This window comes from Caretta caretta, chromosome 3, assembly GCF_965140235.1.
Source record: "Caretta caretta isolate rCarCar2 chromosome 3, rCarCar1.hap1, whole genome shotgun sequence".
In the NCBI taxonomy this organism is placed as follows: Eukaryota; Metazoa; Chordata; order Testudines; family Cheloniidae; genus Caretta; species Caretta caretta.
In genome coordinates, this window is record NC_134208.1 from 205,397,455 (window position 1) to 205,423,283 (window position 25,829).

General features: G+C 42.6%; 1 protein-coding gene and 1 long non-coding RNA gene across 3 annotated transcripts in view; both read left to right on the forward strand.

Moving 5' to 3' along the window:
- DTD1 (D-aminoacyl-tRNA deacylase 1) overlaps positions 1 to 10,759 on the forward strand; it is a 98,545-nt gene extending 87,786 nt beyond the window's left edge. The window contains exons 5-7 of one of the 2 annotated variants that reach the window (XR_007355573.2): positions 735 to 910; positions 6,750 to 6,790; positions 10,163 to 10,759. Coding sequence is in view for 1 of the 2 variants with exons in the window: in XM_048842457.2 (XP_048698414.1) it covers positions 735 to 890 (156 nt within the window). In the remaining variant the exon portion in view is untranslated. The remainder of the gene's footprint in view (positions 1 to 734; positions 911 to 6,749; positions 6,791 to 10,162) is intronic. The other variant, XM_048842457.2, reaches the window with a different exon arrangement.
- A 2,028-nt stretch (positions 10,760 to 12,787) lies between these two features.
- LOC142071663 (uncharacterized) lies at positions 12,788 to 20,424 on the forward strand. Its single transcript, XR_012667885.1, has 2 exons — positions 12,788 to 18,321; positions 19,231 to 20,424. It is a non-coding gene; the product is annotated as an uncharacterized LOC142071663 (long non-coding RNA).
- Positions 20,425 to 25,829: the final 5,405 nt, after the last annotated feature.

Genomic DNA, 25,829 nt, shown 5'->3' on the forward strand with positions numbered 1-25,829 from the left:
TTGGACCCTGGGTCTCCCAGGTGGCCGCCCTAACCTCTGGACTACAGAGTCATTCTCATTGTCTCTCTGGTCCAATGACTGTTTCACTGTGAATAAATACTTATATAGTCACTGGGCCAGAGAGAGTGAGTGTGACTGACTCCAGGTGGGTTCCCATTCATGGTTCACTAAGCAGAGATAGGTGCCTCCATGTAGCCTGGACTTAAGAGCCTGTCTCTGAGAAAGGGTGAGGTTTTTTAGCACACCCGCCCTGTCCTCGTTGGTTCCCTGCCCAGTGTACTGGATTTTGCAGATAGCATTCTAAGGCACCCATCTCCCAACTTAGGCTTTGTGGATTGCAGTGGTGTTCCTGTGATTTTTCTAGATGCCTAAAAGTTAGGTGCCGAAGTGCTCAGCATTGTGAGGCCTAAGTCCCTTTGTGTATCCGGGGCTTTGAAATTAAACTCTCCCTCCTTGTTTGATCCAGGTCTTTAATCAGTTTTCCATATTGTCAAATGACCAGGTACTGCACTCCCAAAAGAAGAGCGTGAGGATGAGTGCTCTTCTATTCACCTCCAATCCACTGAGATCACATCTTATAAATTATTCACTTTTCTTGTGACGTTAGGAACCATTGAAAATGTTTTTATTGTAGTTGCAGAAGAGAGGTTCAAATTCAGGAAGTTTTTGGTGCTATTGTCTAATATTCTGTTTGTATTTTTAAAGTGTTTCTTTTCCTTTCTCTTTGTTAATAGCTGGCAAAGCTTGAAAAACAGCAGCAAAGGAAAGAGAAGACCAGAACCAAGGCACCCTCTGAATCAAGTAGAGAAAGAAATGCCCCTCGTAATAAGGAGGACCCCAGTGCAAGCAGTGGGGCAGAGGGAGATGTGTCTTCTGAAAGGGAACCTTGATCCTCAAAAGCAGGCCTCAGGTACGAGTCCTTGACACTTGCCCAGATACTCTGACAGTCACCTTGCAAATGCCTAAAGGCCTAATAGTGATACCCTTGTTCGCAGTGACTAGCCTAAGGGGCTATTTGTTGGGCGAGGTACTTATTCATTGTGAACAAGGGTATCCTCAGCCTGGCCCTAAAGGAGACAGCTAAGTTGGAGATGACAGCATCTTTGATTTAGAGAATTCAAAAGTATATCTCCTCTTCAGTTCAGCTTCTTGAACAGTCACTTTTTTCTCGTTTATTATTGGCTGCAATTCTAACACCTCTACTAACCCCGAACCCAGACTGTGGTGTACATGACCGAGTGAGATCCTCAGCCCCGTTCTGCCCCACGTTTATGCTGGGCGAAAGGGTCCAAGCGCAAAGAAGGTCTGAAAGCCCTGGTTCCAGCCAGGAGAGGACTCCCATAATAAAGAACTCTGGCTGCCTTCTCAGGACACCACTACAAGCCCTGGTGTAGGGGGAGTGCCAGGGGTTGGTGGTAGGAGGGGTGTGTTGAAGGCAGAGTCGCAACACGCAGTCCATAGGGAAGCCAGCTGCCTCTCCAGCCCCCAGAGCAGACCAGGATTAGGAGAGAGCAAAATTGGTTAAAGCCACCGCCACCATAGCCTTCACCCAACTCCTCTCCAGCTGGTGGCAAGTTCTGCGCTGTGCCTCACAGAGGTGCAGCACGAAATCTCACCCCTAGCAGTTAAAATGCTGGAAATCACTCAAAACCTTGCACATACTAAGGCTTCCGCCAGGACTACCAGCAGAAATGTTGGCAGCACCAGTAGGAGTTGTCTGTAGACAAGGCCCAAGTGTGAATTTGGCTCGCAGTTGTGACTATTGGCAGGTACACTTCTGAAAAATCCTTGGCTATGTAGGAAAAGGTACAATCTTTTCTAAAGCTACCCTTATATTAGCCTAGGTTACGGAATCCTCTTGGGGCTGAAACTAGGACCCTCCCAGCTGCCCACCCTCTGCCTTCCATTCAGGATGATTCCTCCTGCTTGCTGCTTGTACCACCAGCATGGGGTGCATTGGGAGCACTGGAGAGAGTGTCTCCTTACTCTTAAAAAGAAAAGGAGTACTTGTGGCACCTTAGAGACTCACCAATTTATTTGAGCATAAGCTTTCGTGAGCTCACGAAAGCTTATGCTCAAATAAATTGGTGAGTCTCTAAGGTGCCACAAGTACTCCTTTTCTTTTTGCGAATACAGACTAACACGGCTGTTACTCTGAATCCTTACTCTTAGTTATGGTGCCTGACACTACAGTGATTTCTGGCTGCCAGACGGAGCAATTGCAGGCAAAATCCGGCTCAGCCACCGCAGCCCTGGCATGGAACGTGCTCAGTGTAGATAGGATCTCCAAAGAATTTAGCTGCCAAATTCGAACAAGTTTCTACTGCTCACGTGCAAACTGAGATTTTCAGAGAGTTATAACTTGGCCAAATGTGGGTGGATTTCCTGGGGACAGCAAAAGGCACACCCCAGATACGGCGGGGAATCCCTTACCAAATTTCAAGTCCCTGCTGCAAAGCCAGGGAGAAGCTAGAATATCTCAACAAAACAGTTACAATTTTTTTTAAATGGACAAAACATCTTTTTTCTTAATCTCATTCTCTGAAACAGCTAAACTTGTTTCGGTGAAACTTTCCCCCAAAAATTCAGCCCAAGGTTGAATATAGGTCTGCACATATTTATATACATACACGTAGCATTTCAAGATATCTTTGGGTTTTATGAACGCAAGTAGCAAAGTTCTTAAGCATTTATTTCCAAACAATTTCCTTATTTCCTGCTTCTTTAAACCCAGATGCTTCAAACATTAAAATGAACTCTAAAGTTGTATGTTTTGCATTTCAAACTACAAATATGTATATAGAGTGATCATTTTGTGAACCATGTTCACCTGCAGGTGATAGGGTGTTTTTGTCTTTTATCATTTTCCTGTGAGAGTTTGTTGGAGTGTAGAGATAGTCCGGTTTCACCCACATAGTTGTTGGGGCGTTCAGTGTACTGGATGAAGTACACCACATCTTGTGATAGGCATGTATAGGACCCATGGATCTTGATGTGTGTTGATCATTGTAGCAGTGGAGATAAGTCTGCAGGTTTGGCATCTGTTGTTCTGGCAGGGTCTGATGATGCTTTGAGTTGTTTTCGGGTCCTGGTCTGTGGGGAGCTTGCTTCTAATGAGGAGCTTAGAGAGGTTGGGGGGGGTGTTTGAAGGCCAGAAGAGGGGGTTTAGGAAAGATTTCTTCCAGGATGGTGTCCCCATAGAGTATGGGCTGTAGTTCTTTGATGCTATCCCATATGGATTCCAGTGTGAGGTGGTACGTGACAACTAGGGGTGTGGTCAGAGAGGGTTTTATTTCTGTGTTGAAGCAGGTTCTCTCAGGGTATTTGAGTGGCCTCTTCCACAATGTGAACGACTTCTCTGGTGGAGTGCCCATGTTCGGTGAATGTGGTTTTGTGTGTGTTAAGGTGTGTATCCCGGACTTTCTCCTCGGAGCATATCACTACGCTCTCCAATGAACTCGCACAGGAAAACAATAAAAAACAAAAACACCCTATCACCTGCGGGTGAACCTTTTCACAAAGCGATCACTCTAGATCTGACCTATCAGCCCTCGTCCTCAAAGGAAATCTGCACAACACTTTCAAAGATGAGCCTGGGAGCTTAAATTTATTACTCTGCTAGACACTAACAATCATGGACTGAACAGAGACGCTGGATTTATGACTTATTCCAACAACCTGTGGCCCACTAACCCCATCTTTTTGTCCTATGACTGCAGGGGTGCTTGAATGGTCCCTTACAATATGTGCTAACTACTTATGCTAAACAATCTGTTCCACCTTGTATTTTGTGATGATGCTGGAAGTTCCTTTCCCATCCCTGAAGAAGAGCGCTGTGTGGCTTGAAAGCTTGTTTTTCTCACCCACAGAAGTTGGTTCAACAAAAGATATAACCTCACCCACCTTGTCTCTCTAATATCCTGAGTCCGACATGACTACAACTACACAGCATTCATTAAAGATATGGCAGAAATAGGAGTTCACAGACAGGCTTCTGTAAAAAGAGAGACTGTCAAGACTGGGACTGTTAATTTAGAGGAGAAGAATAGGAGGATATGGTAGAGGTATGCATAATAATGAATGGTATACAGAAAGTAAATCAGATGCTCCTGATTTATCCTTTCTTATAGTAGAAGAACAAGTAGCATTCAAAGAACAGAAAGACAACCCATTTAAAACGTATTAAAGGCAGTATTTTCATACAGCTCATAATTAACCTGCGATAGGCATTGCCACAATATAACATTGAATCCTAGATCTTTGTAGGAGTCAGATGACCCATTCGTATGACTTATGTAAATATCTAAAAGAATTAGACATAGATATCGTTTATGAGGACATCCATTTGGCATTGGATGGTATTTAAAATAGGGATATAAACCCTCATGTTTTAGGGCATCTTTTTTGTTTTTTAATTACTAACAAAAGAAGAAGAAACTGGCCATTAACTAGTACCTGGAATTGACCACTTGCAGCGATGGGATACTGGAACAGATGGACCACTAGTTTGGTGCCGTATGTCAATGCTTCTTTTCCTATAAGAAGAGTAGATTCATAGGTTATAAAACCATTGTGATCATCTTGTCTGACCTCCTTTAGAGCACAGGCCTTAGGACTTTCCTGAATTAGTTCCTGTTTTGAACGAGAGCATATTTTTTAGGAAAACATCCAATCTTGATTTAAAAATAGGTGGAATAATATAGGAGTTGTCATACATCTTTGAAACTAGATCTTTGGAAAGGGAATGTAAGTAGTAAATTCTTTTGTGCCTGGGATTAGTGGAATAAATGTACCTTACTCTTTTGGGTTTAAGTCTTCTTTTGTTAATGTGTTGTAAATGTCATTCTTAAGCTTTTTGTAGGTTTTAAAGCTCTTATGTTCCACATTGGTGGAAATGCAAAATGCCACTTAATTTAATAAAATCATCTGAACGAAAGGAGACGTCACACATCTGCAATGCAACATTCTGACAGGACCATGCTTTTGGTATTTGAAAACTTGAAGCCAGGTGACTGGCATCTGCCATTTTCCTGAATGAGAAGCAGTGGCATGTGGAGAAAATGGACATGTTCCGTGTAAACTGAACAAACAAGAATAGCGAGGCTTCTTTTCTGGAGGAAAAAAAGGAAAGTCTTTTTCATTCACAACACAGATGGACTTTCTTCAGTTCATGATAATTATCAGATACAAACTTTTGCTTATACAATGTCACCAAAGACCTGTCTGCAATTTTCAGCGACCAGTTAGACAGTAGTTCATTGTCGTCGCTGCATAGCTCCATACTTTTGCTTTTCAGACCCTCATGTAGGTGTCAAGAGGGGTCAGTGCTCTTGTGGGCTTTTTTTCTTTTTGTCTGGAATGTTTTAATTCTCAACTAATTTTGTTCTGTGGGTATTTTCCTCAGTTGTTGATCATTTTCTTGTATTTGTGGAGATACATGAAATAGTCAGTGGTGTGGAAACATCTTAATTGGTGGCGTTTTCATTTACAGAAGCTTTCATGTTTCTCTTGATTTCCGGAGTAGGATGTTCCTTACTCTCATTTAGCCAGAATTTTCAGATGGCTTGTGTGGAAGAAATTGGACATGTGGAAGGGGTAGCATGGTGGGTTAAAGGGTAGAAGAATAGGGGTGGGATTGAAGGATTGATGGTTTGGGAGATGGAAAAAATGTACAATCTTGTGCAAAATTTCCTTTGAAGGTAAGAAAATATCTTCAGGTTCAGTTAGTGTTCCCAGGCGATCAAAAGTTCTGCATATATATATCAGAAAGAAATGTGACTTGCTTATTTTGTCAAATGGACACAAAACTGCTAAAAGCTACTTTCTTTTTCTTATCCTGTTGCTTTAATGCACATGAGCCAGAAGGTTTTATAGGACTTTTCCATTAGCAGCAAAAATCATACCATCCCCAGCCTTGTTCCAGCTAGCGAAGCCTGGTTTATGGTGTCTCCTTTTTAAAAGATTCTGACAAAGTCAACTCTATCTTAAAAAAAAAAATCTTGTATGTGGAAGAAATTGGACATGTGCTTGGAAGGAGGAGCATGGTGGGCTGTAGGGCACAAGGATAGGGGAGGTGTTGAAAGATTCATGGTTGCGGGGGAGAATGTAATTAATGGATTGTGGGGAAATACGAGTATGGAATTGATGGTTAAGAACAGCCAGATTGGGTCAGACCCAAGGTCCATCTAGCCCAGTATCCTGTCTTCCCACAGCGGCCAATGCCAGGTGCCCCAGAGGGAATAAACAGAACAGGCAATCACCCAAATGCTCCATGCCCTATTGCCCACTCCCAGCCTCTGGTTTGTTAAGGGGTTAGGGAAGAGCAGGGAATAAATAGATGGATTTGGGTCGGTGAGCAGGCTGTTGGTTTGGGGGGTGGTTTTTTGCTTAGGGGACATTACATGAACCTCTAAGGCTAACATTTTTAGGGAAGCCCCCTGTTAACATTTTGGCAGCACATCTCTGGTCAGGCGTACCTTTCGTCTAAAACGGGTTTTTGGAAAACAGTTTCCTGACAGTGAGGTGTGTTACACAAGCTTTATAAAGTAGTGGCGAAAACCCCCGTGAGTGCCTGACTCAAAACTCGATTGGACAAAGCACTTAAGGTTATACGGCAGGGGATGGTCGTAGACTGAGGAGTGAACTATGTTACCATATATGTTTCTTTCATTTTTAATTTCTCTTATTTTTATGAGACCTGCTCCTGGTGAAATGATGGTACTTTTAAAAAAAATTGCTCTGTATTTCAGCTGAAGAATCAGAACCGTGTGTACCTGAATCCATTGTCCAGGTTTGCATCTTGTTCTTTATTTCTTTTTGTGGAGTTTGATGACTTGCCAGCCTGCCATGCATTAGTTTAGCTGCACTCAAATGACTAAATCCAGTGGCGGGTGCATGAAGCAAAATTTAAAACAAAGAGGGTACTCCTTGATGGTACAGCGTTTTGTAGCTGGTGCTGCAGTTGCCTGTACGCTGTTCCTGTTTCAGGAAGCCGACAGAGCCTGCTAAAGTGAGCTGCAGATTTCTCATAGCTTTGCACTGGAAGCTGACACTGAAGAGCTGAAAAATCCTTGGAGGCCTTAACATCACATATATCAAGAAAGATCTAAGAAAGTGAATAAAATGAATGACTGTACAATCTTGTGCAAAATTTCCTTTGAAGATACAAAGATACTTTCCAGTTCGGTTCAAGTTCCCAGGCGATCAACGGTTCTGCATTCATCAGGAAGAAATGTGACTTGGTTATTTTATCAAATGACATAAAACTGCTAAAAGCTGCTTCTGTTTTTCTTATCCTCTTGCTTTAAGGCACGCCAGCCAGAAGTCCTGCAGGGCTTTTCCATTAGCAGAGATAAGCATACCAGTTATATCCATAGCCCCGTCCCAGCTAGTGAAGAAGGGTTTGTAATGTGTCTCCTTTAAAAGATTCTGACACAGTCAAGCTCCATATTCTGACTCTTTAAGCAGAATAAGATACTTTTTTCAGCAGCTCTTGTCCTGATCTGACCTTGGTGTGACTAGAAAGAAATATCCTGCCCTGAGCAGATTAATCTTGCTCCCACCTTATCTTATTCTGTCACTGTGGATTCACAAATCAGCTGTTGGGTTGTCACACTCCAGGTTCCATCAATCAAGACCTACCATACCAATTGTAATAATAATTTGTTTTCTCTCTCTCTCTCTCCCAGCTAAAGCCCTTTCTCATATTTATATCCATTGTGTACACTAACTGCATCATCAATTATACTTTTTCATCCTTCTTTTCCAGACACAACACCTCAGGCTTTCCTGATATGTTGTTCGCTGCTTTATTCCTCAAAATCCCTTGTCTTTAAAAACATCTGGGCTTGATTCTCATTTACACCCAAGCCTTTTTACACCACAATGGCAGCACAGAGGGGGCATTAGAGTGGGTACAAATGTAATTTCCTTCCATTTGAAGGCCCCTTTACTCTGCCAGAGAAGTGTAAAATAGCCTTGGTGTAAATGAGAATCAAGCCCCGCTGGGTCTGTTGTTAGTTTGACTCAAGAGACCTGAACTTTGTCTTGGCCTATAATATACTTAAGTGAAAATAATGCACTCAGTGGTAACAGTCATAAAAATATTATTTGTAAAAACAAAAACAGCTGTGACTCTTTGGGGCTGAGAGAATACCCCACATCCTGACAGTTGATAGGATTATTAGAATCCATTCCCCACAGTTCTGAGCGTGGTAATAAATGCCTTTGGGAGAGACTTCTTAACTCCTGACAGCCACTCATGTCTGCCATAATCCAGATCTAGTGTATAGAGATTTAGCTGAATCTGGACCTGATTCTAGCTGGAGTCTAGTAAATTCTTATTCTCAAGCTCTCTGGTGGCCTGTCTGGAAATCCTATTCTTTGTCCTCTTCAGCGTTAAGAGGCACTGAGATATTTTGCCCTCCTAGCTTTCCCTAATAGTGAGGCATCTCTGTGAAAGCAGTGGCCACCATAATTTATCTCCAGAAAACATTGTCTCCAAGAGTTGCTATGGAATCCATCTAAAAGTGGAAAAGAGACCAGAAATGAGTCATCCAGTTATGACTCCCTAACTTCCTAATATTTCTAAATATTTTTGAGGATGACTTGGACAAATGGCCCTTTCCGTTCATCCTGGCAGCTGCTATCGAGACGTTTTGATCCGACATGTAGTCCTCTTTAATTGCCACGTCCCTGAGTATCTTGTAATCTCGGACATGGTTGAGGTCTCTAAGACAGGGCTTCCCACCCTTTCTTTGAACACTTCTACTGGTCTGGGTAGAATTTTCAAAGGTGCCCAAGGGATGGGCCTGCTTCCCACTGAAAATCAATAGGACATAGTTGCTTAAATCACTTGGGCACCTTTGAAAATTTTCTCCTTTACTAATAAGAAGGCAGTGCTTCCCTTGAATGGCTATTTGAGATCTCAGTTTGTTAATCGTTTTCATTTATTACCACAGTGACTAAGTTAGACCTGGTCCCTCCTCTCAAATGCTGTAGCTATAGAGCTCAGGCTGGACTATGATTTATCAGGTATTGGTTAGAAACTGCTTTGATCTGTGATGCCGCTTGGTGCATAGGGCTACAGGGATGAATTCCACAGTATGGTAGGTCCCATACCTATTGGATCCAAGCGAATGAATGAATGAAGTTGCACGAGGAGGTTCTCTATAAAGGCTTTAGTCTGTTCAGGGAAGATCTTGAGAAACCTTTAAGTGGAAACATTTCTTTGTCTTGGAATCATAGAGTATGCAGTCCCATGCTCCAGTCCTCAGCTCTGTTAATGTTCTCTACCTGTTAACATCCTGCTGGCTTACTAACACCAGCTAGCCTACAGTTCACTCTTCAAAACGTCTCCTGATAAACTAGATGATCCCTTCATTTTTAGTACTGGAGTGGCATATTACACATTCAGTAAATCTAATATTTCCACTGGCCAGTTGCCATTACTGTATTTTTGCGGACACTATTTACGATGTACTTTAGTAAACAAAAGGAGCTCTGACCCATGGCAGTATGTATGCGGGGGTTTGCCAGGGGGTTTGCCAGATGAGAATGCAGGATTTCTAATGAGATCTAATTAAGTGCTGTTTACCGAAGAAGTTTTGTTATGCATATGAGAATTATTTTTCTCTCTTCACTGCAATCAAAACAAATGAGGTTTCTGTGACATATAACTGCTGAAATCAAGCCAGAAGGTAGAGAGGGTTACTTTAAGAGCTTACTATTATATGGTCTATACTTAAGAGCAACAGAGGCTGGTTGTGTTTGCAACATCTTGTTTTAATATTGGAGGAAGGGGAAGCACATAGTAAATTTTTGCTACGTCTTGTTAATAGCCCAACAATTTTGGCCTCACCATTACACTGCGTAGATACAAATCTGCAGATCTTCCACTGGATGGGGGCTGTTCCTTTTTGTGGGGTGCCATTAGTTATTTATTTTAGCTACTCAGCCGTGTATTTTTATCCTGGTTTTTAAATGGAACTCTGATCTAGAGTGGTGTAGGTAAGTGGGGTGTGCGTAGCAAAGGGAAAAACGTTCATGGAGGAGACTTCACATGACTGCAAGCAAAGGTATTTTTCTTCATGTGGTTTGAAAGAAGCCTGTAAGTTTCCTGTATGTCTCTAGTGATATTCATATTTCTTTTTGCATTTAACAGTTTGTCATACAAAGGCTATGTTGGATCCTTAAGAATTCACAGTTTACGTTATCCTCAGCGTCGATCTTAAAAGACTTTGGAAAAGAAAGAAAAGCAGGAAAACAGAACTAAGAAATTGTGACTCTCCATCATTCTGTACTAAAAACAACCAAAGGAATGTTATCAGTTTCAGGTAAAATGTATTTGTAGTAGTGAAAATGATTCACAGCTTTTTTCTGTGTATCTGCGTTTGTTTTCACATGGTTAGTGAATGAAGGGTGACTGTTTTCATGCCGATTGTAACAGAACATATGATAACAGAACACATGATCAGTTTCCAAAAATAAATTCAATTTTCCTCAAATTCTGACTTTAATTCTGGAGATATCTCAAAGCAAGCTTGAATTTTCATTTTCGTTGTGTGGTGTCATGTGCTTCCCGTTTCCATAGCAATGTGTATATCTGTGTACATTACCATATATTGTACAATCTATGTTTAACACCAGGTTTGGGAGTGCAGTCTTTTTTCATGTATCATTGATCATTTATCGTGAAATACGTGTGTCTTATAAAATTTTTTTTTAAAAAAGAAAACACTTTATTAAACAAATTACGCTACCTTATCGCCTGCTGGTGTTTGATATGGATTGCTGTAATCTTGGGGATGCAATGAACTTTAACAATACAACTAATGCAGAGCACAAGTATCTGTCCGAAAAGTTTGTAATTGAAGAGTATCGTATTCCTCTCGCCCTTAAAAAAAATTCTATTGACAAAAGTTTCTGCCTTGGTACATTTAACTCTTTTAGGCATAGTCAATCTAGATCTTCTAGACACTTTCTGCTGGCCACCAAAATTTAGAGGCAGCCGCTCCATCTACAGTATCTTGCATTTGGTGATATTTCTATCAGATGCAGAGGCAGAATAACCTTTGAAAACTGGCAGAGTGCAGTGAGAGCAGAGAAATAGCAGGCTACGGAAACTGCTGTTGTGTGAAAGCCCAGGAAATTTTAGTCCTGTCCCTTTAAGTCCTCTGAGAGGGGAAATTAAAGGCTGTGATGTTTGCTTCTTTGTTAGATGTAGTAGTACTTTTATAAAGTGTATTTGTCAAGGAAGGAATTATTGTTACCAGGTTTCAGAGTAGTAGCCGTGTTAGTCTGTATTCGCAAAAAGAAAAGGAGGACTTGTGGCACCTTAGAGACTAACCAATTTATTTGAGCATAAGCTTTCGTGAGCTACAGCATCCGATGAAGTACTCCTTTTCTTATTGTTACCAGGGTAACCCCAGGCAAGAACATAATTCCTGCTAAATAGCTGAATAGCAGTGATTCATTAACAACAACAACAGTTTGTCGTACATTGGTTTCAGTGTTTCAGCATTTATTTTAAAAATTTACTTGTATGCCTGGATGGATTCTAAATTGCTTTTGTCACTAGATTATTCTTTTGGAAGATGAACCATTTACTTTCTGAAGCCTTAGATTTCCTCTGAACTCTGTCTCTGTATCTTATGATGTGAAAACTGTTATATCCCTTATTGTTGAGCTACCTCACTGATGACCTGTCATTCTGAATCCAATTGTTACTGTATTGCAAGACTATAAAGCCATCCATGGTCTTTTGCTCATGTAGCATTTCCAAATGCTGCTCTCTGCTTGTGTTTATAATTCACAGTTTATTGTCTAATAAAACATTTGACAGAGGACAGGAAGAATTCAGAAACTCACCATGTATGGCTATTCTTACAAAGATTTGGCTGGCCACAACGCTGGCACTCTAAACAGAGCAGTAAGTAGCTAACATTGGTTGAAAGGTTTCAATTAATCTTGCTTTTAATGGTTCACTTGATTGTAGACCCTAATCTTGCCACCACGCAGACCATAAACCATATCAAGTCATTTCCTGGTGCGAAAGGCATTTTGCGTCTCCGTGTATAAGTGGTTGTTTTTAATTTGGGAGGAAGGGAATCATTTCTCTCCTAACGTGTCTTGTCACTTTGGATTCTTTTGGTATATAAACAGTGTCCTGACAATCTGGATCAGATCGGTGTTTAATCAGTTGTGAGGAATGAATCCGACCAGCTTCGTAGCAGAGTCCCAGACATCCGAAACACTGATGCTATATTTGAAGCAACAGCTCCACTTACTTTGGGATCCCTCTGTTGTACCTACCTAAGCCCTTCTGTCACACACTTGCCACAGCCCACTTCTGAATTCTTGCATTCCGTCCTGTAGCTTGAAAGTATGGCATGGACATAGTCACCCCTTTTGCATTCGGGAAGGTAAATTGGGAGACATTAAATCAAAGAACAGCTTTTAAAATCCAAAGAGAAAGCAAAGAGAAACTAAACAAACTTTGAGCGGAATTCTAGGGGGATGAGTGTGTTGTTTCTCTCCTGATCTGTCATTAAAATGAGAGGAAGGAGGATCTGGTGGTATGGGGGCTAGCCTGCAATTTAGGAGCCCCTCAGTCAATAACCTGCTTTGTCACAGACTTCCTGTGTGTCCTTGGGCATATCACTTAGCCTCTGTGTCTCAGTTCCCGTACAACACACTGGGGACAGAGAGCTACGACAGGGAGTGAGGGGAGCTATTGAGACTGGGGGGAATGCCGGCTTCAGGCGGGGAAGGGGCATCCCGGCAGTTTCTACTGCCATTCCTGGGCAGCTGGTGCCCAGTGCTTTCCCCTCCCTCTCGGTGACGTCCCCTGTCACCCACCTAGGTGCTGGTACCCCAGCCTGGGGGCTGGTCCATGTGCTCTGGCCCCTCCCACACTGTGGGTGTCTCTGCTGGTAGTCCCTTCTGCTCCCTAGTGGCTGGCCCAATCTCCTGCATCATGGTGGCAATTCCAGCCCCTGCTGCCGCTCTGCTCTTGTCTCTGCCCCCTCCCCGGGTGCGTGGGGGGAAACATAGCTGGTGCCTGCTCTCGCCTCTGCAAGAGTCATGGGGATGGAAACCACCCGGAGGGCGGAAACCGAGATCCATTCCCTGGTATTTACATTGCGGGGGAGCTAGCCTCCACTGCGCCCCTGCACCACATCATGATTTCTGGAGTAGTCTGGCACCGATGCCACTGTGTATGTGACTATGTAAAAAAGATTGATTTAGATCTTACACTGTGGATTTGCTGTCACAAGGGCATTATCAGGAGCCAGAGTCCTGATTCCACAGCAAATGCACATCCCACAGTCTTCACTTCACAGCTACTTGCTATCCATTTATACTGGATGGGTTTTCTTAGCTCCTTTCCATCCCAGTATAGAATCCTGCTGCATTTCTACACTAGAAATCTTATGGGTCTTACAATAGACTCAAAGTTTGGGGAGATGGGAGTGTTTCTAACCAAATAATCTGTTTTCATGTTGCAACAATGCCTCAGGAATCTGAATGGAGCTTTAGAATGTCTCCTAGTTTTAATTATTCCAGTCATGATGGCAAAACACAGTCTTGGGCTGTGAGGATATCGGTAACCTTGGCACCACCCTAACCGGGCAGAAGTTAGAAAACCTCATGATTAGAAGACTTACAGTGGGGCTTTCCTGCTATGCCAGGCCTATCGAAAGTAGGCTTTCAATGTTCAGCCCCCACATACAATGTTTGAGTTAGGATTTTTTTTAAGTATGCACCCTGATTTCAAGACAGCAGTCCTGTTCAGGACAGCAGTGAATTATGTGCCGAGCGTTAAGCATGCACTTCTGTTCCTCAAGTGGGACTGTGGAGAATGGACCACATACGGTGAAGTTAACAATGTTTGCATCCCCCTAACACAGCTAAGACTTCTCTTGTGATCTGTGAATATCTTAACTTTAATGTCCTACAAGCTTTCATTTACAAGAGCAACATCATGTTGACCCAAGGGTAGGTATAATTCCAAGTGCTAATGGATTTGAAACAACCATCAGTTCTGAATGAAAGGCAAGACTGCTGTGTGATGCGTGATGCTGTCTGGATATGATGGACTGTGTCCATCAAGGCTAAAAAGTCTGATGGTTTCAAATACATCATTGATGTTAATCCCACCCAAGCCTTTTGTCCTTAACCCACTCCAATAAATATGATGCCACAGTCGGCCTACAGATGACTAATGCTGTCATGTTTGCAGCTGAGGTCAAGAGTTTTGTTTACTCAATTTTGATGAGGCCCAAGATACTGGCAGTGTTACACCGAAACAAGTTTCCACATGACAGCCTTTTATGGCATTAAACTGTAACTGTTGTGCTTGATCCTTTGGCCCGTTTTTGTTGTGTAGCAACGATGACAACTTCTTGTTGAAATCTAGCTCTCATTAGCTACTAAATTGTTTTGTTCTCTGGATGGAGGTAGCATGCTACATAGTGGGAGGAAGAAAGGACTTACCGATCCAATGTTAATGTGCAAGAACCAGGAGTCACTGCCTTTGATAGGGTACTTCCCGACACAATTGGAAAAGATAGAGTGACAGATGTCATTGAATATTTCAGAAATGCCAAGCTTGTACCTGTTTGTTGTGTGGTTGTTCTGGTACAAGGTACAAGCCTTCCAAAGGTTTTTTTGCCCTCACTGCTCCCTAACTTGTTTCAAGACTGAGCTTCATAAGTTTACGGAGGGGATAGTATGAGGAGATTGGCTACAGTGGCATCTAGCTGATCTGCGACTGCCATTAGCAAATATCTCCAATGGCCGGTGATGGGACACTAGATGGGGAGGGCTCTGAGTTACTACAATGAATTCTTTCCCGGGGGTCTGGCTGCTGGGTCTTGCCCACATGCTGAGAATCCAACTGATCGCCGTATTTAGGGTCAGGAAGAAATTTCCTCCCAAGTCAGATTGGCAGAGACCCTGGGGTTTTTTTTGCCTTCCTCTGCAACATGGGTCACGGGTCACTTACATGTTTAAACTAGTGTAAATGGTGGATTCTCTGTCACTGGAAGTCTTTAAGTCATGATGTGAGACTTCATTAACTCAGCCTATTACAGGAGTGGGTGGGCAAGGTTCTGTGGTTTGCAATGTGCAGGAGGTCAGACTAGATGATCATGAATGGTCCCTTCTGGCCTTAAAGTCTGAGTCTGTGTGCACAAAAGTTTAATACTTTCCTTCATCCAATGAATCTTGATCTGAGTCAACCCACCCAGTCAGCTTTTATCTCCTGTCTCTCCCTCTTTGGGGCATGTGTGACATTTTGACATGGAAGGACATGTACGTGTATGTATGAGTGTTCCGGGGAGGAGGGATTTAACATTACTTTGTTTGGCTAAAAGGCAGTTTTCCCTTTTTAATCTGTTTACAAATATTCAGATTCACAAGTGATGAATAAGGTGGTGGTCATTTAGTTTCCTTTACGCAGATTTGGACTCCTGAACAATCTACTCCTGGACATCTACTTGTGCTCGCTCATAGGAGAGGAGGAAGCTGTGCAAAGGAGTGAGAAGAAGATGTGTGTGAAAGGAGGGAGTGGCCAATTAACATCAGCTTGTATATGAAGCTGCTTCTTACTCAGAAAGCCTGGTGTCTGTAAGCTCCAGCCTGAGGTTGTCTACCTTCACGCTGGCATTTCTGGAGTCAGAATCGGAGGAGGATGTTTTTGGGACACTGGGACCTTCATTCCTCATGATGCTGAATTGCAGGAACATGGATTAAATAATCATTACATTTTAACAATGGAAATGGGACCTCAGTTGAGTAACCCTGTGTCCATTTCTCTGTAACCCTCTTCCTGCCTTGCTTCATTCCCTGCTCATTGAGTGATTGGTCCCCACCCTCACATGGCTGCTGATGCTGAATTGTGGGCCGTATGGGGCGAGGTTCGTGGTCTTGTTCAGTTAAGCACCTCATAAGCTTTTTACTGCTGTAAAACCACAAGCCCTGTAAACACCGCTAAAAATGGGCTCATTGCAATGAAAAAGTGGCTGCTGTCTTGTAAAGTCCTAGGAAATGTTTCTCCTCAGGAGTCCCAAGAAAGTCCTGTGAAGTTTGTATGCAACAAATCAGACTGCAAGAAATTCTGCGTTTTGTTCTTTTTGTTTTTCAGCTTGAAATGCCCATGAGGAGTGAACACAACTTCAAGCTGAATACAAATGTCCTTCATCTCTTTGTCTAAATAGAATATTTGCAAATCATCCTGTTGGGATTTACCCCACCACTGAGGCAATTTACCATGTGTTTTTATTGCCCCACCTTCCAATCCTACTCTTGGTTGCTCAACCAGGGGTGGGGGTGGGGAAGGATATCTTCTTGATAACTAGAAATTATGCTATGAGTCCTTTCAATTTACAGTAAATCTGTCACTGTGGATTATATTCAGGTAAGGCTGTAATTATAACAATAAAAAAGTTTATTGGGCATCATGCACGTGTTTGAGACAAATATTAAATCTATGATCTGGACTGGCAAAAAGAGTAGCCTAAGGCAGTATTGTTATGTCATGTTGTGGAATCTATACTGCTGAGGTATGCTGGATAATACCGGTAACATTTGATCTTACTTTATTAAGTCAATGGCTGCTGAGCAAATTACTGGCTAGTTTAATTTGGCTTTGTATTTGATATATAGTATATTTAGAGAGAGACATGCACAAATTGAACACAGATAGAACTCTAGGGTTACAAATGTACATAGTCCAAAAATCAGTAATGGCTGAAATTAAGGTTGAACACACAGAGCAAAAAATTTCAAATTTCAGTGCCTAAAGGCAGGCACCTAAATACAAGTGGTCTGATCTGCAGAGGGCCTGAGTGCACGCAACTTTCACTGAGCCCAAGTTTGAAAATCACAGAATCTAGAAATGTAGGGCTGGAAGGGACCGCGAGAGGTCATCTAGTCCAGTCCCCTGCTCTGAGGCACCAGCAAGTCAACCTAGACCTTCCTTGACAGGTGTTTGTCTAACCTGTTCTTAAAAATCTTCAGTCTACCCCAGATCTTAACTGTCCTTAGGGCTAAGTTTTCCTAATATCTAACCTAAATCTCCCCTGCTGCAGATTAAGCTTGTTACTTCTTGCCCTGTCTTCAGTGGACATGGACAGTGTTGAATTTTCTCCATTTTCCAACAGCCCTTAATATATTTGAAGACTGTTATCAGGTTCCCCCTTCAGTCTTCTTTTCTCAAGGCTAAACATGCCCAGTTTTTTAACCTTTCCTCATAGGTCAGGTTTTCTAAACCTTTGATCATTTTTGTTGCTCTTCTCTGGGCTCTCTCCATTTGTCCACATCTTTCCTGAAGTGTGGTGCCCAGAGCTGGACCCAGTACTCCAGCTGTGGCCTCACCAGCGCTGAATAGAGCAGGACAGTTACCGCCTGAATCTTACATATAACCCTGCTGGTAATACACCCGAGAACATTAGGCTTTTTCTCAATGGCATCACATTGTTGACTCATACTCAGTTCGTGATCCACTCTAATCCCCAGACCATTTTTCAGCAGTACTACTACCTAGCCAGTTATTCGCCACTTCGTAGTGGTTCATTTGATTTTTCCTTCCTATGTGTAGTACTTTGCACTTGTCTTTATTGAATTTCATCTTGTTGACTTCTGACCAGTTCTCCAGTTTGTCAAGGTCATTTATTAGAATTCTAATCCTGTCCTCCAAAGTGTTTGCAACCCCTCCAAGTGCAGTGGTGTTCACCAATTTTGTAAGCATAATCTCCACGCCATTATCCAAGTCATTAATGAAAATATTGAGAGTACCTGACCCAGGACAGACCCCTATGGAATTTCACGAAGTACGCCCTTCCAGTTTGACAGAGAACCATCAATAATGACTCTTTGAGTAGGGTTTTTCAACCGCTTGTGCCACCTGCCTTATAGTAATTTCATCTGGATCATATTTCTCTAATGTGCTTATGAGAATGTCATGTGGGACTGTATCAAAAGCCTTACTGAAAACTACTGCTCCCCCAAAACCAGCAACCCTGTCAAAGAAGGAAATTAGGTTGGTTTGGCATGATTTGTTTTTGACAAACCCATGTTGGCTGTTGCTTATAACCCTGTTATTCTCTAGGTACGGTACTTACAAATGGATTGTTTAATAATTTGTTCCAGTATCTTTCCTGGTATTGAAATGAGGCTGACTGGTCGATATTTCCCTGGGCTCTCCTATGTTTGTCCTTCTCCATTCCTCTAGGACCTCACCTGTTCTCCATTAGTTCTTGAAGAGAATTGCTCCAACAAGTACCTTAGGATGAATTTCATCAGGCCCTGCCAGCTTCGGTAAATTAGATTTATTCTAGGGCTGTCGATCACAGTTAACTCGCACAATTAACTAAAAAATAATCGCCATTAAAACAATTAATTGCAGTGTTAATTGCACTGTTAAGCACTAGAATACCAATTGACATTTATGAAGTATTTTTGGATGTTCTACATTTTCAAGCATATTGATTTCAGTTACAACACAGAATACAAAGTGCACAGTGCTCATTTATATTATTATTTTTGATGACAAATATTTGCACTGTAAAATCAAAAGAAAGGGTATTTTTCAATTCACCTAATACAAGTAACTGGAGTGGAATCTCTTATCGTGAAAGACGCCAATAAGTGTAAGGATCTATAGCCCTGTCCGATCAGAAGCAACTAGGATTTTGAGGGAGGTTACATTTCACAGTGCATTATGTGATAAATTGTAGGGGCAAGCTCTTTGTGCTCTGCTTGTGGCTGCAGTGACATTTCTACCAACGAGGCCATGGACCGGCGGGACAGCGCTGCTTTAAGCTCTGCGTCCACTGGTCCCTTGCTAGCAGGGTCTGTATGCATGTGCTGGGGGTAGGGTGACCAGACAGCAAGTGTGAAAAATCAGGACAGGGGTGGGGGGGTAATAGGTGCCTATATAAGAAAAAGCCCCCCAAATCAGGACTGTCCCTATAAATCAGGACATCTAGTCACTCTAGCTGGGGGAGAGGGAAGGCTAGTTTGACGTTGCATGTTCTAATTTTAGATGATCAGAGCCCCTGGGGCTCCTCCCAGTGTACGCTGCCAGGTAGGTATTAGCGGGGCACGTGTACATCCCAGGAATCGGGAATGCATGGGAATGCCTGAGCAGTGGCTGCTTGTCTCTGATGCGGGCAGGTTGGCAAAGCACAGCACAGAGGGGCCAAGTTCTCCCTTCTTGGTTTTTAGTGGCCCACTGTGTCTCACAGTTCGCCCTGAGGAGGCTGACCTCCAGAATGGCAATGAGAGACACTGACAGCCGTGCACAAATATCAGCAACCAGCGTTTCCTCCTGCAAATGTGAGTTATACTAAAAAAGGGAAGGGGAGCGAGGAGCGGCCTTCATGGGTTGGAGGGGGATTAAAGAGGGTGCCAGAATGTGGTTTCCTGGCAGCAGAGAAAAGGAACTGTGTATTATTATGGAAATTCAGGCTCCAGTAGCTATTTGTCTGCGAGTACATTGTGACAATCTCCTTAGAAGGCTTCCAAAGAAACATATTAAATATATTTCACTGTTGAATCATTAGCCCAAGCCAGACACGCCGGGTCCTGGTTCGTGTCCTGGGGTTCGTAAGGCATTACAGATGCTTGACAACCTCAGAACTGTGACTGACTTAGTTGTTTTGACATAGCACCTAAGCACCCCAGTCATGGAGCAGGACCCCCGTGCGCTAGGCCCTGTACAAACACAGAATGAAAAGACATTCTCTGCCCCCAGGAGATGCCAATCTAAGTATAAAACAAGAGACAACAGGTGGATACAGACTGTCAAGGGAATACAAGGAAACGACGAAACAAGATTGGTCTCATTGCTAATCTGTGGTGAGGATGCTGAAAATTAGGACCAACAAGAACAAAAAGAAGTCATTAAAGATACAGGGCAAATTATTACTGATAATGCGGGGCACTTCTCTGTTGTCCTTTAATTGCCGATCTCAAAACTCTTTGAAAACACTGTCAAGGCTTGCACCATCCCTTATAATTCGGCTTGGCAGAATTTGATTTTGATTTTGTTATATTTTTGACAGAAAATATCGATGTTTAGCTTTAAGCATTCCACCCCCCCCACACACAATTTTTATTGATTTATATTTTCCCAGTTGCGGGAAAGTAGAGGGTGGCAATCAGACAACAGCTTGGGAAAGACGATTATTTCATGACAGCAGATGGAGAGATTCAAGAAGTTAAAGCCGTATAACCGTTAAAACCGTTGTCAACATCACATGCAAAAGATGCAAAGCGAATAGCCTTACATCAAACTCATGAGTTCTCTAACAGCATTTTTCTTATTGGGCTCACCTGTAAATTTTGATGGAAATATTTTTGCATCGGTTTGTGTGTACAGTGAGATTGACGTTTACCAATAAAAATCTAATCCTTCCACGCCTGTTTATGATGTATGTAGCTGGTGTTAGACACATTTTACAAACAGGTTAATTCAGAAACAGAGGTTGTCGCTATAGCTGGTTAAAAAGGGAGGAAAATTTGGCTTTTGTTAAACATCAAATTTCAAGACTAGCTGTGACCTCTGTTATCATGTAATCTGACCTCCTGGGTAATGCAAACCAGAGAAGCTCACTTTGATCCCTGCATCAAGCCCAGTGACTTGTGGTTGAGCTAGAGTGCGTCTTTTAGAAAGAGTTGATTTAAAGACTGCAAGTGATTGAGAATCTGCCATGTCCTATGGAAAGGCTGCTCCGATGGTTAACAGCCCTCTGTGTCTCTTATTTCCAGGTTGAATTTTTCTGGCTGCCAGGGTGTGGCATTGATGGGTTATTTTTAGGCTAGGATGGCGCTAGTAGATTTGAAGGGAGGAGTGGGAGGGTATGACACACAGGGAATGTCACAGTATGGCGGAAAATGCCATGTTGGAGGAAGTTAAACCTCTGGCCACTGGCTATATCTATGTGGATGAACAGAAGGCTTCATTCTGCAGGGCTGCTAGTCTGTCCCCTCTCAGGAGAAATGCATTTTTTCCCCCACGTTGAATGTAACATTCACTTGTTAGCCGATTGTCCTGGCTGCTCTCACTCCCCAAGATACTGTTCAGGAGACAGAAATGTTGCAGATCAGCTAGCACATGCAAATCTCTGTTCTTACGTGAAGCGATGCTCTTTGGAGAGGCACTGGGTGGAATTTTCAAAAGCACTCAAACCCAGATCCTCAAAAGGTATTTAGGCATCCAACTCCGGTTGATTTCAAGGGAAGTCGGGAACCTAAATGTCGTTGAAGATCTGGGCCTTAGTGCTGGTCCCATTCCAAGTTCATGATAACTTTGGTCCCATTCCAAGTTCATGATAAAATTCCCACTTGGGGTTAGGGCATGCTGAGTGCTTTGAAAACCTGACTCATCCTGCACTGAGACATAGAACTGGCTGAAAACGTTGTCAACATGTTTTTTTTTTTTTTCCAGTGGAAAAGGGCTTTTTGTCAAAAATGGCAATTCCCATTGGAAGTGTCTGTTTTCAGTCTTTTCTGGAGGTTTCAGTAAAAAAACAAAAATACCCATTTTTGGTTAGTTTCTGGCAACCGAGAATGTGTCATCTGAAAAATGTTCAATTTTGGACAAAAACCACAAAAATGTTCATTTTCTTCAAAAATGTTTCTTTGGAGGGGGTAGGGGAAAGGGATAATTCCCCACCGGCTCTACCAGAGCTAATATAATGGCTTATTTAAGATTCAGGATGACTGCAGTTTGGCCTCAAGAAGATGTGTGTCTGTAACAACCTCGGTCTTGTAACTGCACCTGAATGGCACTGCAGGGGGTGATGTTCAGACCCCAGCTCTTCATTCAGCTGCGCATTAATTCAATTTGTTCCTCACAGTATTCTTACTGTACTGCCGAGCCTCTAAATGAACTGCTTTATATGCCTGGCACTGGTCTCCTGAGTCAGTTGCTTTCTCTCCATCTGCCTCATCAACTGTGTTTTGCATACAGTATTTGGCAAAGGATGGCAAAAAATAAGGCTCTACCAGGCTTTAGAAGTCAACACTGTTTATTTTGTCTCAAGGGTTTGTGGTTAAGAACTGAAGGGAGCTCCCCTTTGCATGATGTCCAGCTTGGGTGGAACATGAACATATGCAGATCTTTTCTTGCTAAGCAAGACAACTTTATAGCATAAAGAAAGTGTGTTTCTCTAGTTGTTCCTATGCACTGAACAGCCGGCTCTCCTTGACTGCGGGGAGAATAGTTTCTTTTCAACAGATGTTTAGACCCCTTTCCACCACTTCTTTAAAGAGGCCTTAAAGCGCAGGTCACATGTCCCTTTGCAGCTGCCCTGACTGTTTGCCCTCAATAGTTTTCCCTCCCCATTTCCCCTTTCTATAACTAACGCTGCCGGTACTTCCCTGTTGGAACGTTAACTGGGTCACCTAACCTGCTTCAAAATGCTTCAGAGTTAGGAGAAACCTGCTTGCTTTCTGCTCCTGGGGGTGAGCTTCAGACAGGGGGATTCCTAGAAACTTCTAGGTGCGGAATGCTAATTGTGCATCTGCACCAAGGTCCCAGACAAAATGAATTCCTCTCCCTGCTTCTCTTTAGACAGCTTAAAGAGATATTTCCCTATTAGGGGTGTGGGTTACACCAGTCAACCTTTTCCATACTTGGACTCTCTCCTCCCCCACAAATCTCCCTCCCACTTAGCAATGTGGGAACAGCAAGGGAGTCACAACTCCATGACCCCGTTCCCCAGTCCAATTTAACTACATGCCTTTCTTGTCTTCTAAATTAAGAGTTTTTTAAAGAAAAGATCTGACCTGTTGGGTGACAGATGGGATCCACTCCAATTTAGGTTTAAACAGTTTTTTGTAGCCTTTACTTTGTATGTTTTAAGACCGTGCAATTATTACCTATGAATTACTTATACGTTCCAAAAACAGATCAGGGAAGAAGAGTAACTGATCAAGTTACCTCTCCTGGGGACAGGGTGACTTTTTTTTTTCAGATCTCTGGTCCTGCTATGTTCTGCCTTGTGTCTTCTCCACTCTCTTGTTGTCAATCATGATCTTTTATACCCTGTTCCGTAACTTTACGCAGACTCTGTTACTCCGTTACCTCATCTATGAACCCACCCATTCTAAACCCCTTGACTAAAACTTGTTCGGCATAAATCGCAATGGCTAACACATTTTGGCTTACCCTGCTTAAGCTTATATTTGTCTATTTCTACCACATGTTCTCTGCTGTTAATCCCACTGGCTCCACCCAGTTGTTTTAGCTTGCTGGTCTGTTTTGGGGCCTTGGGTTTTTGCTTGTTAGCTCGGGGGCGGGGGCGGGAGGGAGGGACCTGAAATTAACAATTCGCTCACAACGATCTGTTTCACCTTACTATTTACACAGAGCAAGGTTTTACAAAGTAAGACAGACAAACCAGGTTTCACACCACCCAGACGCTGTTTCAACAGTGTTCTGAAATGCTGCATCAGCGGAGACAAAAGCAAAAATTCCTTTATCTTTTCTTTTTCCATATGGAAAATATATATTTATATATATATAAAAGATTCATTTCTCTAACATTATTTAATATATAGTTCTGACTAACACTGTTTTCCAACAGACCCTGGAATGGCTGGAAGCAACTGATCCGAACATTATTGGTCCCAATTCTCAATCCTTCTTAACAGCCCTTTGATCTGCTTTTTCACTACCAGAGGGGATCGTCAGCACTGTGGAGCTGACTAACGCATCTCATTTCTTTGGCTTGGGTATGCTCCCACCTAGAGAGGATTTGTGAGTTGGTCAGATATTTTTCCCCCCTTCACCATTGGAGAGGTGAGTTTATGCAGAACCTGTTTGTGTGTTTGATTAGCTAGGACCAGTGGGGATGTTGTGGATACTAGTGCAAGTCTTTCCTTATGCTGTAGATATTTCTAGTAACTTCTCTTCTCCTTGTTCACAATATCACTAATATTTTCCATAGATTTGCCCCTCTGATTACAAAATAATTCCCCGGGCTAATACAAAGACTGAACGACATCTCGGTGAGACGAATTTCCAGCCACACTAAAAATGAGCAAAATCCCTTAGCATAGAAGCACGGGTGGGGAGAAGTGCAAAGTACAGGGACTGGGTTTTTCAAAAGCCATCAGCATTGGCCTTACTCGGCTCCTATTGAAGTCAACGGTAAAAGTCCCACTGACTCCAATGGGAGCAGAGTCAGGCCAAGGCTGAGAATCTTGTAATATCCTACCAGCATCGTGACACATAATGAATGCATTTTTAGAGAGAGAATTGCTGCGTGATCAGTTTGGCATAGGTCCAGCGTAACGGCACTTCTGACCTCTCCGTGACCTGGAGAGCATCCTACTCGGACCTTCAGCCATTGGCCTTCTCAGGGCAGGACCCCACAATCTTCTTCCTCCAGAACAAGGGTTTGGAGGCAGTTCTGCCTGCCATTCACTGTGATCGCTCTAATGAGCCTGGCATAGTCCAGCAATTGCCATCCTGCTCTCTCCCAAACAAAATGGCAGGTTTACCAGCGACCAGTCAGCCTTCATGAAGCAAAGTAGAGGAAGAATATCCTAAAAACAACCAACAGTTTGGACACATGCGTGTATGACCAAGCATCCTCTATCTTCTATCCCTTCAGACCGTGGCTGCGGGGTCTGTCCCTCTGGGTCACAGTCTCATGTCAGTTCTTGGATCCAGTGGGAGAGATACTTCCTGTGTATCAGGCTGCCCACTTGATAGCGTTCTGTTTGCTGGGCCTCTTGAACCCAGTTAAAGCCAGTCTATGTGTCTCCTCCCAGGGGGTTGTACTTCTGCAGACTTGTTTTCCTGCCTAGAGCTGGTATGAATTATCCCCTCCTGATGCTGTTAATTCCTGAGGGTTCATTTGTGCTTATTGACTTCCCCATAGTCACTGCATTGTTTGATTTGTTTCAAGAAAATAAATTAACCCTCTTTCTCCCCCCAGTAGATAACAATACACGGGAAGAGGGGAAACTTTTCCCCTCTCACTTTTTTTTCCCCCATAAAAATAGCACAATCATCACAATAATCAAAGAATCTCACTGAAAACTAATTATAATCATCTGGGGCAATATGACATGTCTTATTAAGAAGTCACACACTGTCATCCATGCACCATCATATTCATAATCTGCTTGCTATCAAACTTTGAGACTAAGGAAACTATAAAGGGTCTAATAAATTTAGACAGGGAAGAGGGAGATTTCAAATGAGTTGCCTTTAAAAAGGTTTTTAAAATACTATAAAAGGAGTGGATGGAAGATGAAATTCTGCCTCAGAATTAAAAAATAGTTAAAGAGTTCCTCACCTCTATCACCAAGCACACACAGTAATCTCACAGGATTTGCTTTAATGACATTTCAGTTATCATTAGTTTCTGATATATGCCATTTACATTCACATTCCCCTTTTCAAGTTGCTCAGTCACAGAGTTTGGTGCCATCATTTTGCACCTGACAGCCGCTCTCTCTTCTCCAGGAGCTTTCATTTTCGCCTCTCCTATTAGAATGCATGGCTCAGAATGACATTTTAAACGCGAGCGGGTCTGATTTAGACTCCAAAGGATCAAATTTGGAATGTAAATTCCATATGGCAGCGAAGTTAGCATCAGTGAAATACTAGCGGGATTGAATGGTTTGAGAGAAGATGGTTGAGTCACAGATTTAACAGCTTTTGTTTCCCTGTGGCAGCATGAATGAATCCATAGGTAAACTCTGATTTATATCTCCACTCTTCTGTCTCTGTCTCTCATTTCTGAGGAGCATAATGGGGACAAAGGAGGGGGAACAGCAGAAGAAATTAACTGATCGTGGTAAAT